At 49.0% G+C, this 14,734-nt stretch overlaps 2 protein-coding genes across 3 annotated transcripts in view; one reads left to right on the plus strand and one right to left on the minus strand.

Moving 5' to 3' along the window:
- Window positions 1-401: 401 nt before the first annotated feature.
- On the minus strand, window positions 402-7,064 carry B9d2 (B9 domain containing 2). Of its 2 annotated transcripts, none has more exons than XM_010623339.2 (4): window positions 6,930-7,064; window positions 6,326-6,417; window positions 3,482-3,607; window positions 402-973 (listed from the first exon to the last, which is right to left on the minus strand). In XM_010623339.2, exons 2-4 carry the CDS (start codon window positions 6,411-6,413, stop codon window positions 660-662), a joined length of 528 nt encoding a protein of 175 aa, XP_010621641.1. In that variant the 5' UTR covers window positions 6,414-6,417; window positions 6,930-7,064; the 3' UTR covers window positions 402-659. The 2 variants fall into 2 exon arrangements, with proteins under 2 accessions (XP_010621641.1, XP_010621640.1); XM_010623338.2 differs by having other exon boundaries at window positions 6,865-7,064.
- Window positions 6,384-14,734, plus strand: part of Tmem91 (transmembrane protein 91) — an 11,725-nt gene continuing 3,374 nt past the window's right edge. The window contains exon 1 of the mRNA XM_010623345.2: window positions 6,384-6,453. The gene's annotated coding sequence lies outside the window, so the exon portion shown is untranslated. The remainder of the gene's footprint in view (window positions 6,454-14,734) is intronic.

Genomic DNA, 14,734 nt, shown 5'->3' on the forward strand with positions numbered 1-14,734 from the left:
GGGCATGGGGGGGCCACGGTCCTCATCTCGCGTGGGCGGGCTCCGAGGGGGGTCCCTTCAGCGCTGTGGGGAGGGGGCGGACACCCCGGCTCCGCCCCACGATCAGGGTGCTGCCTCCTGGCGGCCGAGCGCTACCAAAGCCCATGACAGAGATGGATTGGGGCTTTGGGGGTTGATGTGGGGTCACCGAGAAAATGAGGATGTGGTAGGGAGCGTAACATCTGAGAATGGGGACACAGAGGAAAGGAGACTCAGAGGAGGGGCACCCAGGACGGGAAGGGGGTGAGAGGCTGGGGCAGAGGGGCTGACAGAAGATGGGGGCCTGAGCAGGCAGGGTGTCAGTGGGAGGTGGGGGAAGAGGTCAGCTACAGATGAAGGGGGTCAGGAAGGTTCCACACCTGTAAAAATCACTCACGTTTATTAAGCATGTCCCTTGTGCTAAACAGCATTTTCCTCCCACCCCTGTGACCCACACTTACTACCCCATGTGACACATGGGGAACTGGGACTGCAGGGGCCTTATGGGCTCGAGGTCCTTGCAATGCCTGGCTAGGATCAGGGCTGACCGTCTCAGGGCCGTGATCTCGACTGCTTGCCATCCTGTCTGCACTGCGTGGCCAGTGCTGTGGATGAGGGCCGACCGCTGGAGGCAGGATCCCTCAGCACTCCACACCATAGCGGTCAAAGTGACGAAGCAGCAGGCCCAGCTCAAGGCGCACTGTGCCACCAGCGGCTGTGTGCAGGCGGTAGCGGTCGGCCCCACTGTAGATGGTGTCCGCATGCAGCAGCTGCGGCCCTCCACCCACAAAGGCCCTGGCCAGCTGCTCCCGCCAGCTGCCCAGTGGCCGCCATGTGGGGCAGTCCAGCTGGTGGGTGCCTGGGCTGCTGGGCACATGGCAAAAGCCATAGCCCGCGAGCTGGCAGCGGCCAAAGCTGTCCTGGGACCACACCTGGAGATGGAGCCGGGGCCAACCTGCAGGACAGGATGGAGAAGTAAGGAGGGATGGTGGGGCCCAGCCTCCTGCTCCTGGGTCCCGTCCCCCCCAACCCCGCTCCTGACTGGAGACCTAGGCCTGGCCCTTTCCCCTGGGGTTTCTGCCCTTGCCTCCTCTATGGCTTCCCATCCTCTTTTTCCAACCTGCACAGTAGCATAAGGGATCTGTCTACATCCTTTATGTTCCCCTGCTCGGAAGCCTTCCATGGGGCCCCAGTATCCTCATTGTAAAGTCCACCCTCCTCTATATTCAAGGCCCTGCATCTGGCCTCTGCTGACTTGCTGCTCTGTGGTCTGCTTCTCAGAGTACCTTCCAGGGAAGCCTGCCGTTCCTCTAGTCTCCACATCAGCCCCTTGGGCCCTGTCCTGTATGCCTTCTGCCTTTCCTCATGGCCCTGCCTCATCTTCCTTCCAGGGCTCAGGGCCTTCTTTCTCCTCCTGTCCCATCTACCTCCACTTGGCAGCCAGAAGCTTTTTGTTTTTCTCCCTCCCCACTCTGAGGATTGAACCCAGGGCCTTAGCACTGAGCTACATCCCTAGCCTTTCTATTTTTTATTTTGAGACAGAGTCTCACTAAATTGCTCGGGCTAGGCTCAAACTTCCAATCCTCCTGACTCAGCATCCCAGAGTCCTGGGATCACAGATGTGTGCCACCATGCCTGGCTGATTCTCCCCTGCCATAAGTCTGCCAGTGTTCCCAGAATGTGGTTCAGCTCCTCATCCCTTAGAAACCCAGGCCATCTCACCCTCTATTCTGAGCCCCTCCTTCATTCGAGGCCCTGTTCTAGGACCTAGGGACACAGTGGTGAACACAGCAGACAAAAATTCCTGCCCTAGACAACGAACATAGTAAATAAGCAAATTATAGGTTATGTCAGATGGTGATAACTGCTCTGGAGAAAAATAAAGCCCAGGAGGTTGGGAGTGGGGGTGTGGTTTGGAAAGGAAGGGATCAAGAGAGCTTCAATAAGAAGGTGACACTTAAGCAAATACTTAAAGGAGGGAAGGGAGTGCGCTGTGTGGGCATGAGCCCTGGTGGGGCCAGTGTGGCTGAATCAGAGAAAGAGAAGGGGCAGAAGTGACAACAAGGCCAGGTGTGGTGGCGCATGCCTGTAATCCCAGCACTGGAGAGGCTGAGGCAGGAGGATCGCCGCCAGTTCAAGGCCAGGTTGGACTACATAGTGACACCCTATCAGAAAACAAAACAAAAGTGACAACCAGATTGTTCAAGGACCTGTGATTCATGATAAGATTCTGTCTTTCACCCTGAATGAGACAAGAACCACTGAAAGGTTCTGAGCAGAGGAAAGATGTGTGCTGATTTAGGGTCCCCCAGAGCCCTGCTGGCTGCGTAGGGGCCCAAGCTCCAGGGGCTGGGGCTGGGAGCACAGTCAGGATGCTACTGACTAATCCAGGTAAGGGAGGAAAAAGGACAGATCAGGTGCTGGGCACAAAGCGGGTGAAAAGTGGAGGTTAGGATAAATCTCACGTGGAGAGTTGACAGGATTTCCTCAGGATAGAATGGGGGGCTGGGGACCTGATGAGCAGTAGGACAGAGTTCTCTGCCTCACTCTCCAATTACCAGCAGCCAGAGAAAGCTTTGAAAAGTGAAACCTGACTGATCCACTGCCTGCTGTGGCTCCTGGTGCCTTAGGAGATGGCGGTCAAGGCCCTGCACAGTCTGTCGCCTGCCATCCTGCTCTCCCATAGCTCCCTAATGTCTGCACTCACACTTCCCTGTGAGCCTTCCACACACTAAGAACCCCGCCTAGAACTCTCTTCTGGCCTTCGGTCTCATTAGCTCCTCCTGGCCCTTCATGGGAAGCTCGTTCTTTCCTCCCCGAGGAGACCCTCCCAGCCTCTGGACAGGCTCAGACACCTCTTCTGGGCTCCGATGGCCTCCACAGTCCCCCCTCCCAGTCCTGTCCGCTCTGGCTGGCCCTGTCTGGAGATAGGTCTGTCTCTCCTGCAGGATGGAGCCCCTGAAGATAGCAGGCGAACAGGGGCTGCTGTGCAGGCAATCAGTAAACAGCACTGACATTGCTGGAACACGCAGCACCTCTACCCAGGCTATTTCCTGGAATCTGTTGCATGTTCTATAGAACCGACACCCCGCCTCCCCCAAATACTCACTTCCCCTTTGAGCAGCCTGTGCCTTCCAGCTGAGGAGCCCTTCCTGAGGAACAGCAACCAGCCCGTGCCCTCTCCCTCCTTCCCTACCACCCCTCCTTAACCTTCATGAACCCTCTCTCAGCTTCTTTATTGCAGAGCCCTGCATGGTCCCTTTACTTGAAGGCCACTCCCCCTCCCCGGCCCTGACCCACCCCTTCCCAACTCCTGTATCCCCGGACCCTGGTTCATCTCACTCCTGTAGCACAGGCCTGGGAAGGCCTCAACTCAGCCTCTCCAGGGCAGGCTTGGCTACCGGGGACCCACAAAGTATGGGGAGCAGGACAAGATGGGTTGTTTCCAGCACCTGGTACCCACCTTGGAGACCTTTGGTAGCGAAGTGCAGGTCAATTGGGTGGGACCAGTAGGCCATGTCCCCCACCTGGGGCGTGTCCACCTGTGTCTGGCCCTCCCGCACTCCCGACAGGAGCTTCCACGCCGCCCCTGTGGTAAGGACAGAGTCAGAGTGCTTTTAGGAAGGGGATCCCCTGTGGCTCCAGGCCTGCTTCCACCTCATATTTCATGATGGGGGTGAGGGTTACAAAGGATGGGCTCTGCGGCCAAGTGTCTGGGTTCAAATCCTGGCACACTCTTCTTTCTGCCTGTGCAACGTTGGGCAAGTTATTTTTCCCTTCCTCGTTTCCCCTCTACCAAATAATGTATTCTATAATTTTGAGAAAATTCAGTGAGTGGAAGATAAGTCTTCTTGGTTGTTGTTGGTTATTTTTGTTTGTTTTGGTGCTAGGGATGGAAACCAGGGCTCTGTGCATGGTAGGCACATGCTCTACCACTGAATGATGTCTTCAGTTCCTGTAACATTTTATGATTGCCCTCATCCCATATTTAGAGGCTGGGCCAAGGTTATTCTCCAGAACATCATGAAAGCAGGTCTTTCTTCTCTTTTCTTTTTTCTTTTTTTAGACAGGGTTTCGCTGTATAGCCCAGGCTGGCTTTGAACTGTTGAACTCATGGGCGATCCTCCTGCCTCAGCCTCCCAAGTGCTGGGATTACAGGCATGAGCCTACTCTGAGAAAACAGGTCTTAATAGTGACCCTACTAAACCGGGGATTTGGCTCAGTGCTGCCACCACCTGCCTCACAAGCACAAGGGCCTGAGTTCGATCCCGAGTACAAAAAATAAAAAAAGTGACCCTACTAAGGAGTTATAAAATAAGGAACACACCGAGTGCCTACTAAATGCCAAATACTATGCTAAGCACTTTATTTTTTTGTTTTGTTTTGTTTTTATGCTAGGCACTTTAAACAATGCATTCATTAAATCGTCCCCCTGGGATTCTTAATTCCTACACCATGCCCCAGTTTATAGACTCCCCAACGTGGCCCACAAGGCCCTGCATACCCTGGCTTGTGCCCACCTCCCTGAGCTCATTTCCCGCCACTCTTCCTCTCCCTCACTACCTGAAGCTTTACTAGCCCCATTCATGTACTTGTACCTCGGAGCCTTTGCACTGGCTGTTCTTTCTGGAATTTTTAAATCCTTCACAGCTCAGCTCAAGTGGCACTCCTTAGGGGGGCTTCTCTCTGACCCTCCTATTCCAAGACTAGTCCTGGGCCAGGGATTTAGCTCAGTGGTGCCACACCTGCCTCATAAGTGCAAGGTCCTGAGTTCAATCCCTGGTACCAAAAGGAAAAAGAGGGAGGGAGGGCAGGAAAGAGAGAGAGAGAGAGAGAGAGAGAGAGAGACAGAGACAGAGAGAAGAAAACCAAGACTAGTCCTTATCATAAAATCCCATTTTTTCTTCTTAATAATTGCAGTGATCTGTAATCATTGTGCTTGTTTCATTATCTGCTTTCCCCCGCCCCTTCCTCTCTGAACTCCAAGAGGGGATAACATCTGCCCGGGGTCACATAGCACATGAGTGAAGGGGTCCAGGCTGAAAACCAAGCCTGACTCCAGAGCCTGCCTTTTATCTGCTCATTTGGAGGATCTCAATTTCCCAGGAACTCGCAACTGTTACCCTACTTCCCAGTAAAATCAGAAAAGACCCAGGCCTGAAAAGATGATAACAGCAATAACCACCTCCGTTTTATGGGCACTTATCTGTGACAACACACACAGCACTTTACAAACAAGACCCTATCAAAGCGTTTTGTGAATCAGGCAAATACTCATTGAAGACTCCCTAGTCCAGGCCCTAGTCTAATGCTGCCGATAATCACTTAAATGTTTACTTTTTTCTTTTTTTTTTGGTGGTGTGGTACTGGGGGTTGAATGTAGGGCTTCATGCTTGCTGGGCAAGCACTCCACAGCTTGGGCTGAACCCACCGCCCCTGCTGATAATCATTAAGTCCTGAGGACAACCACTCAATGTAAGTATCATTATTATTCCCATTGTATAGACAGGGAAATCAAGGGCAACACAAGATCAAGATCCATAAAGTCCGCGATCACATTATCACATAAGGAAGCAACAACTGGTTTTCAACACAGGAAATCCGTGCTTTTAGCCTCAATCCTGTGCCACCTTTTAGCTGCTATCGTTTTCAGACAAGGAAACTGAGGCTCAGGGAGGTCAAGTCCAAAGCCTCCCAATTCATAGGTGGGGAAGTTAGTATCTGAACCCAGATCTGGCAGCTTACGACCCTGACCATTACACTATCTGCTATACACAGAGCCTCAGAAGGGGAGGCTTGAGAACCAGGGCTTCCAAGGTCCCTCCTGGGCCTGTGTGAACAGACTTGAGTGAATGCTACAATGGAGTACACAGACAACCATGAAAACCAGGGTGTCTTCTCAACTGCAAATCTGGGATAGAAACTTTACTTTGCAGCAAGAACTCAATAAATGGAGACTATTAAGCAAAGACTTGGATGGGGGAGGGGTCCTAGGGCACCCCTGGGACTGTGGGTGCAAGCCAAACAGTAGTTAGGACTGCCTAATGTTAAGAGGACCGGAAGTGGAGGGCCCTAGCCCACAGGCCCTATCCCTAGGAGCTGTCAGTGTAGAGGTTAGGAGCCAGAGCCGCCAGAGGCAGGATGGAAAAAGATAAGAGGGAGACGGATGCAGTCTGGGCAAGAAGTCCTGACAGCCAATGACAAGTGAGGATCCGCCAGGGAGTCAGAGAGTGAAGGAAGGGGTGTGGAGCCCTAGGCTGGGGGAGCTTCTGTCAGGGTCAGGAGATGAACCAGGCCTGGGAAATACCTGTGTGGATGCCCCACTTGCAGAAGAGGCTACTTTCAGAGAAACCGGTGGCCCCAATGATCTGCCCGATCACGTGCACCTCAGCCATGGCCCTGGGAGGGGAAAACCAATAATCTCAGCCATGTGAGGTAAGTATATTATTATTTCCTTCTGAAAGATGGGGAAACTGAGGCCCACCATGTAAAATGCAGTACTAGGATTCCAAGCTAATTTCGTCAACCTACTGACGCTGCGGTCTAAACCACAGATCCTAATTGCCTCCCAGGAAAGCAGGGAAGAAACGGGGGTGGAACCCCTGGGCTAGGGAACTGGCGCCTAACTGTCCCCCGCCTAAAATAAATACCCCCCCCAAAAAAATAATAAAATAAATCTACCCAGCAATCGGGGAAAGGCCCCGCCCTAGGTAACTGACTCCGCCCATAGCGCACAATCCCGCCCCTTCGCGTCTGCCCAGCTCCCAAGCTCCAAGAGGTGCCTGCGTCTGGAAGGCAGGGCCGATTAGGCACCGCCTCCAGGCGCCGCGCATGCGTTACTCTTACCTCAGGGCTTTTAACCGTTAGGTTAGGCAAAAGCGGCTGCGGGGATTGTAGCTCATGGGCCTAACCTGTCCTCTCCACGGGCGCCGATCAGGACTGACTTACGCCTCCCCCAGGGCCTTTGTAGCAGCGAGCGATTTGAAGCGCAGTTCTACGCGGGCGCGCTCCTCTGGGGTGCCCTCGGTTGTTGCTGTGGCAACAGCAGGCTCCGCCCCCGGCTTTATGCTAGCCCTACGCGCTGGTGGTTGGTGTTAGCTGCCTTTGGAGGCGGGGACATGGTGTGATGGACATTGTCTTTCCCTCTCGTTCCATTTTGGAAAAAGTGTTTCACCCACCCAAAGTTCAGCCATTGGGGCGTGGCTGGGCAGCTCCATCTTGATTGTGGCTGTTTGAGCGGCAATATTCTGTCAGATACCGTCTACACGAAATCAATCTTTCGTTGTTCTGTGCCCACCTTGACAAAACACAAACAAAAACGCTCCCGTCCAGCACCACAAGTCAGAACAGAGCCAGGACCAAAGGCAAAGAAATCTCATACAGAGACAGGAGAAGCTAGGGAGTGGGTCTCCCGATCTGAGCTCCTTCGGGCTTCTGAAGGATCTGTTAGTTTAGCTTCTTTCTCAGCTACTGGTAAATCCAGTTGGCACTGATTCTGAGCACTGCGGATGGGGTTAGGATGAGACGTGAAGAACGGTATTCCTTTGTCTACAGAAGGTATTATTTTCTGGTTTTGTTTTTTGCGGGGCTGGAGATAAAACCAAAGGCCTTAAGTATGCCAGTTAGGCGCTGCCCCACTGAACTACATGCCCAGCCCTAAGACACCTGTTTTCCAAATCTGAGCTCTGCCAGTGATCTGAACTATGACCTTGCTGGGCTCTAGGTCTCAGTTATTTTACCCACGAATGGGCACACATACAAATAGTCTGAATTCTGGAGCAGTGTCTTTCCCACTCTAAATCCATTTGAATTCTGCTCCTTCATTCCTCCAGCCCAGACTGGAACAGCAACAACATACTTCCTTGTTATTTAGCAAAAACAAAACAAAAACAACCACTACCCCCACAATAAAAAGCAAAAGTTTGCATTAGTGGTGGTGTACACCTGTAATCTCAGCACTCTGCAAGGCTGAGGCAGGAGAATTGCAAATTCAAGCTAAGCCTGGGTAATTTAGCAACTCGGTGAGACCCTTTCTCAAAATACTTTGTTGTTGTTTAAGGTAGGATCTCGCTATGTAGTTCAGGCTGGCCTTGAACCCACAACAATCCTCCTGCTTCAGTCTCCCCAGTGCTGGGGTTAGAGGACCATACCACCATGCCAAGTCACACTTTTTTTTGTTGTTGTTCTGGGGTCTGAATTTGAAACCTTGTGTTTGCAAGGCAGGTAGTGGAACCACTGAGCTAAATCCCCAGCCCAGGTCACACATATTTTAAAAAGGGCTGAGGATGTTGCTCAGCGCTTCACCAACTCCAAATTATTGAAAGGAAGGGGGAATATATTAATATGATAACATTTACATAAGTCAAATAATTCATTTTACTATTATAGCCAAACTTAAAAGCTACTCTTTTTTCTTGGTACTGGTTATTTGAACCCAGGACCCTATAAATGCTAGGTAAGCACTTCACCATTGAGCTACATCCTCAGACCTTTACTTTTATTTAATTTTGGGGGGACCAGGAATCAAACTCAGGACCTTGCAGTGCAGCACCACTGAGCTAAATCCCTGGCTTCCTTCCCGGCCCCCGTACTGGGAATTGAACTCAGGGCCTTGCTCTTGCAAGACAGGCATGTTGCTACTGAGCTAAATCCCTGGCCCCCCCTTTCTTTTTTTTTTTTAAATGGCATTTAGCGCTTTCTTTTTTTTCTCTCCTCTCTCCTCCCCTCCTTTTCTCTCTCCTCCCCTCCCTTCCTTTATTCTCTTTTCCCTAGTAATGGGAATTGAACCCAGGGTCTTCACACTGAACTACATCCCCCACCTCCACTCCCGTTAATTTGAGAAAAGATCTAGTTGAGTTACTGAATTGCCCAGGCTCAGTTTGAAATTGTGATTCTCCTGCTTCAGCCTCCCAGTGTGCTGAGATTACAGCCATTTGCCACCATACCCATCTCTAGCCTTTATCTTGATTGCATCTTCCTGAGAGACCTGGATACAAAAATCACACAACTAAACTGTCTCTTGATCCCTGACCCACTGAAACCATGCAGCATGTAAGTATTTGTTGAGAACTAGTCAGTCTTGAGGTCAGTGTTATCTTGCCTCAGGAACCAGAAAGTATGCAGAAGGCCACATGCCCCTGGCTATGGGCAGAATGCCGATAACCAAGCACTCATGAGGCAAGACAGCATCTGCTGAGCACAGTTGTCAATATATAGGCACTTGAGTGCAGAGAAAATCTGGTTCCTCCTTAATTTAATCCTTGTCCATCCATTCTCTGTAGTTGCTGTTCCATGAAAAGTGTGCTGTCCCTCATCCTGAACTTCTCACTGACTAATAAAAGTGGGCCAACCATGGAGTTTTATTGGAGTCTGTCTACTAGAGGCTGGACTCCTCCCAGTCCCCCCTTTATATCTTGAAAATTACCTCTGTCTTTTTGTATTCCTCATCATTCCCCTCAAAATGTAGCTGAGGGTCTGATCTGCCCTTGATGTTACTTTAAGCTATTAAATTTTGGGAGTAGTTTTTCACACAGCAATAGATAACTAATATAAATATGTAATGAATTTAGGGCACTGACTGCAATATAGAAAACACTACATGTTTGCTTTGATGTTTCTCAATTTTGATGTTGTTACTCAAATAATAGTTTATATATCTTATTTTTACAGAAACACATTATCATTTATTTACTTGTACTTTTTTTATTTAAAAGTTCTTTTGGCCAAGCCTGCTGGCACACACCTGTTATCCCGGAATTCGGGAGGCTGAGGCAGGTTCAAGGCTAGCCTGAACTACATAGTAAGATGCTGTCTCAAAAAAGGGAGGAGGGTGCTGGGGATGTAACTCAGTTTGAAGGTTATGAGTTCAATCCTTTGAGGATAAAAAAGTTCTTTTAAGCTAAATATAGTGGTGCATACCTATAATCTCAGCTATTTGGGAGGTCAAGGTAGGAGGACTCTCAAGGCCTGCCTTGAGAACTTAGTAAGACCTTCTCTTAAAAAAGAAAAAGAAAAAGGAAAAAAAAAAGATGGAAAAAGAAAAGAGAAGGCTAGAGATGTAACACAAAAAAATTACTTTAATTGTGGTTAAATGAACATTACATAAATTTAGCAACTTCATCATTTTAATTGTATAGTTCAGTAGTTAACTATAGCTAGCTACATTTTTGTGCAATCGAACTTCAGAACTATTTTTATCTTGCAAAACTGAAATTCTCTAGAACTTATATAGAAGAAATAAATGTAGCTCTCAACATGTTAGATGTTAGATATGCTGAGTTTGTGTTCCCTGAGGTTGGAGAATGAATTCTAAGGAACAACAAAGCTTAAAAGTAGGAAAGTTTATTGGAGTATAGGAATGGGGAATAATAATAGGGAATAGAAATAACGCCCGAGAAATAGGAGGAGTCCTGACTGAGTTGCCAATAAGCCCACTTTTCTGAGGAAGTTTTATAGAGCAAAGTCAGGAGAGGTGGGCACAATGGAGGTCAGATTATAACCAACCAATAAGATTACAAGTAGAATCACTTAGCTAATATGGATCCAATAGTAGCAAGGGCCTATGGATGACATCACTAATCTTGGTTGATCATCTATAGTCTTAGTCTTGTCTTTAGTTTTAGTAGTCTTAGTCTTAGTGAACGTGAGAAGAAGGCCCAGCTCTAATGAAATGATGGTTTATTTATATGGGAAATCTCAAAAGGGTGGTACCAATAGTCTCAAACTTCCTTAGGGAAGCATGTAAATCTGGCCTTTGTGATTTTAATCTTCTTCAGATGCACCTCCAGTTTTTGAAGTGTTCTCATACTCTGCACTGACTCCCTCCAGGGCCCAGCTCTGTCTGACTGCCTACAATATTAAGGCAACATTACGACCTAACTTAGCTGTCTATAATAGAACCATTATACAATTCCCCAAGCAACCACCATTCTACTTTCAATGGGTATAAATTTTCTTTTTGTTTTGTTTTTGAGTTAGGATAGCAAGATAGAGAAGTGTAGTATGGTCCTGCAAAAAGATGGCACACAAGTTTGAGGAGCGTTCCACATTTATTACTGCATAGCATTGCTTATATGAGAAGTTAAATTGTAAATGAAGAGTAAAAAGCTAACCTTTGGAGTAGGGAAAGGGATTCAGGGGAAGGGAGAGGACAGAGCAGTGGTGGTGAACCTGTGGCGTGCGTGTTACTGTGTTTTTCGTTTAAGATAAAAGACGTTAATGTATAAGTTGGTTTTTCTAAACTAAAATCTCAGTATTCAGGTTTAATTGCAGAATTGGCACTTTGAGATAAATAAGTGGGTTTGGTGTTGCAGTTTGGGCACTCCTTATCCAAAAGTCACCATCACTGGAAGGGGAGAAATGGGATTGAAAATAATCAAGATATAAATATATCTATATAGATATATGTCCCAAAATAATGTATTTTATTTTGTTTTTCTGAGATTCCTTATGTAGTTCATGCTGGCCTTGAACTCACTATATAGCCCCAGTTGGCCTCAAACTCACACAGATCCTCCTGCCTCAGCTTTCAGATTGCTGGGATGACAAGCACACACTACCACATCCAGTGGAGAATGTAAATAATCTTGTTTTGCAAACATATATCAAAGAAACACAAAAGCAAAAGTACCTTAGCAAGGTGTGGCATATGTCCCTGTCATCCCGGCTACTCTGGAGACTGAGGCAGGAGGATCATAAGTTTATTCAAGACCAAAGTGAACAACTTAGTGAGACCTTGTCTCAAAATTTTTTTTTTGTTGTTTTGGCACCAAGGATCAAACTCAGGACCTTGTACTTTTGAGGCCGGCATTGGAACCACTGAGCTAACCCCCCAACTCTTGTCTCTAAATTGAAAAAGGGCTGTAGCTGTATGTCAATGCTAGAGCATTTGCTTAGTATGCATGAGGCACTGAGTTTCATCCCTGGTACAAAAAAGGAAAAGAGAGAAAGTGGGGGGGGTGAGCAAATTCTCCTATGTAATAATAGTATCAAATTCAACATTTGTCATAGTACCCATCTAACACTGTTATAAAACTATCATCTAATCTATATTGTGTGTGGTAGTTTTCCCAATTGTCCTAATAGCATGCTTTGCCACTGTCTCTGCTCCACCCAGAATCTCTCTAAGTCCCTAAATTGCCCAGGCCAGGCTTGAATTGGGATCCTTCTCCCTCAGCCTCCAGAGAAGCTGGAACTGCAGGCGCACACCACCATGTCTGGCTTGGGCACTGCATTTTTTGTTTGTTTGTTTGTTTTGTTTGTTTTGTTTTGTTTTTTGAGACAGGGTCTCACTATGTAGTTGAGACTGACCTGGAACTCACTGTGTAGCCCAGGCTGGTCTTGAACTCAGAGCGATCCTCCTGCCTTGGCCCCCCGAGTGCTGGAATTACAGGCGTGCGCCACCACACCCAGCTAGGCAATGCATTTTTTGACAGGAAAACCACAGAAGCAATACCATGTCATTCTCAGTGCATCTTCTCAGGTGGCACATTTGTCCTAACCGATTTGTCCCAGGCTGTTGACATTAGCTTCTATCAGCCACTTAGGGGACTGTCTGCTAGGTTTTTCCTTAACATTATCTTTTTCCTCTATGAGTAATCTGTGGGAAGACACTTTGAGACTAAATAATAGACTGCTCCTCCTCAAAACTTTCACTGGATGGCGTAGGCCTCTACTGCAGAGCCTTGCCGGAATCTGGTGTATAACATTCCAGGCTCATCAAAAACTTCAAGAAGGCTGGGCCTCTCTGGATCCTGAGAGGGGTGGGTTGAGGAGCCTACAAGGCTGATGGTGGACAGAGAGCTCTAGCTGGACACAAATTCATCTCTATAGTGGCTGAGGATGATCAGGGACCCACAGGGCTCCGCAGTTTGGGGAAAAACTGAGGCCAGTAGGAATTCATGCCCTCATCCCACAAATATGTAAGGAAGGCCCACTTTGAGCCAGGCACTGTTTTAGGCCCTGAGGCTCAGCAGTGAACAAAAGAGATCAAATCCCAGCACCGTTGGAGCTGATGGGAGGATTCAGAAGAAATACAAAAATGGAAGAAAAACTATATAAGCTATGTTTTACTATGCTTGGAAAAGACAGCTAGAGCTCAGGAAAGAGATAGTAACAGGCGTCCCTTCTAGGTAAAAAAATTCTGCTCCCTCTCCCACTCATCTCCCCTCCAGTGGGTCTCTGCGCCTGTCATCTGCCAGAAACTCTGGCTGAGCCAAGTGCACTCACAGACGCCATCTGTTCTCCCCAGGAGCGGGGCCTGTGCCAGCTCTGGCGTCTGGACTCTTGGCACGGTGCCCCAGAGCCCTGGAGCGAGGGAACTCCGGCTGGCCCCACATCGGGCTGGGGAAGCCTCTCGTCTGGCCAGACGGAGGGCTTCTGAAAAGGGAAGTCCAGTGTGAGCTGGGTGAGCTCCCCGAGGGAGGTAGGGGCTTGCAGGATGAGGAGAGCTCTCCATTCTCCCTGATGAAGATGCATGTCAATAACAGCATTCATCAACACCTCATCCAGGGTCAGAGGGCTTACATCGCACCCCCCTGGGTAAATGTCAGACACCGGTGATCACACCTAGTCTAAGTGCTTTCTGTATGTTACAGTATCTAAGAGGCAGGGAGTCTTTCTCCATTTTTCAGATTAAGAAATGGAATTCAGAGAGGTGAAGCCATGGGGCTGACGTCACACAGCAAGGCCCTTGATGAGCCTGGAAGGGAACCAGGTCTGGGTGGGTCCAAACCCTGACTCTTGAACATCGTCTTTACCACCTGGTGATCAGTGCAGCGTTGCTTACCAGGCCCCACTTCTCAGCTTCCTTTTCTGGGAAGCCCTAACTCTACCACTTTCCTCTTCTTCCTCTCCTCCTCCTCCTCCTTTTATTTGTTTTTGTTTTGGTTCGGCTTGGCTTTCCAGGCAGGGTCTTACTATGTACATAATTCACTGTGTAGCCTGGGCAGGCCTCAAACTCATGGTGATCCTCCTGCCTCAGCTTCCCCAGGGCTGACAGAAGTGCATGAGCACATTCAGCTCACCCTGCCTTCTGCCTTTTGCTACCTCCCCTCCCCTTAGGTCAGCAAGGAGCTCAGTCCTGGGTTACAATCTGCTGGTCCTGGTACCAGTTGTTTATCTTAGCCACTAAGCCTCCTTTCTCCATCTGCAGATTAGAGATAAAAGCAGAGCTACTGAGAGGAATGATTGACAGGCTGAAAGCAAAGCACTGAACACAGGGCCTGGGCCTTGTCTTTGACCTACCTGTGAACACAGCGGTGTGCTCTTAGGCAAGTTACCTAACCTCTCTGTTCCTCTTTCCTGCTGAGTAAAACAGGGATAATAAATGACAGTGCTTCTTAGAATTGTTCTGAGGAATAAATGTTTTTTCGTTTTTGTTTTTTTGTACTAGGGATCGAACTCGGGTCTTGGCGCTTGCGAGGCAGGTGGCTGAACCACTGGGCTAAATCCCCGGCCCACTGACGAATAAATATGAACGTGTGAAGCACTTAGCAGGCGCAAAGCCATAGTTGTTGTTATTATTATTGGTTATTATTGGGCAGCAAGGGTTGTGGGAGGGGAGGCGGGGCCAAGCCAGGAAGGCCCCGGAGAATCAGGGACGCCTCCTCCCGCGGTCAGCAGCGCTTGGGCCTGGACTCTGGCTGAAGGGGCTGGAGTCTCCGGGACCCGGTTCGAGGCCCCCACCCCAGCGTCCGCGAAGGGCGGGGCCAGGAAC

The sequence above is a fragment of the Fukomys damarensis genome, unplaced genomic scaffold (genome assembly GCF_012274545.1).
Source record: "Fukomys damarensis isolate Sample0158 unplaced genomic scaffold, DMR_v1.0_HiC HiC_scaffold_19, whole genome shotgun sequence".
Lineage (NCBI taxonomy): Eukaryota > Metazoa > Chordata > Mammalia > Rodentia > Bathyergidae > Fukomys > Fukomys damarensis.

Coding starts and splice junctions, on each gene's coding strand:
- B9d2 (XM_010623339.2), bottom strand. CDS start 6,413: ATGGCTGAGGTGCACGTGATCGGGCAGATCATTGGGGCCACCGGTTTC. Junction 3,608..6,325: donor CAAGTGGGGCATCCACACAG/GTATTTCCCAGG, acceptor TCCTTACCACAG/GGGCGGCGTGGAAGCTCCTG. Junction 974..3,481: donor CGCTACCAAAGGTCTCCAAG/GTGGGTACCAGG, acceptor CCTGTCCTGCAG/GTTGGCCCCGGCTCCATCTC.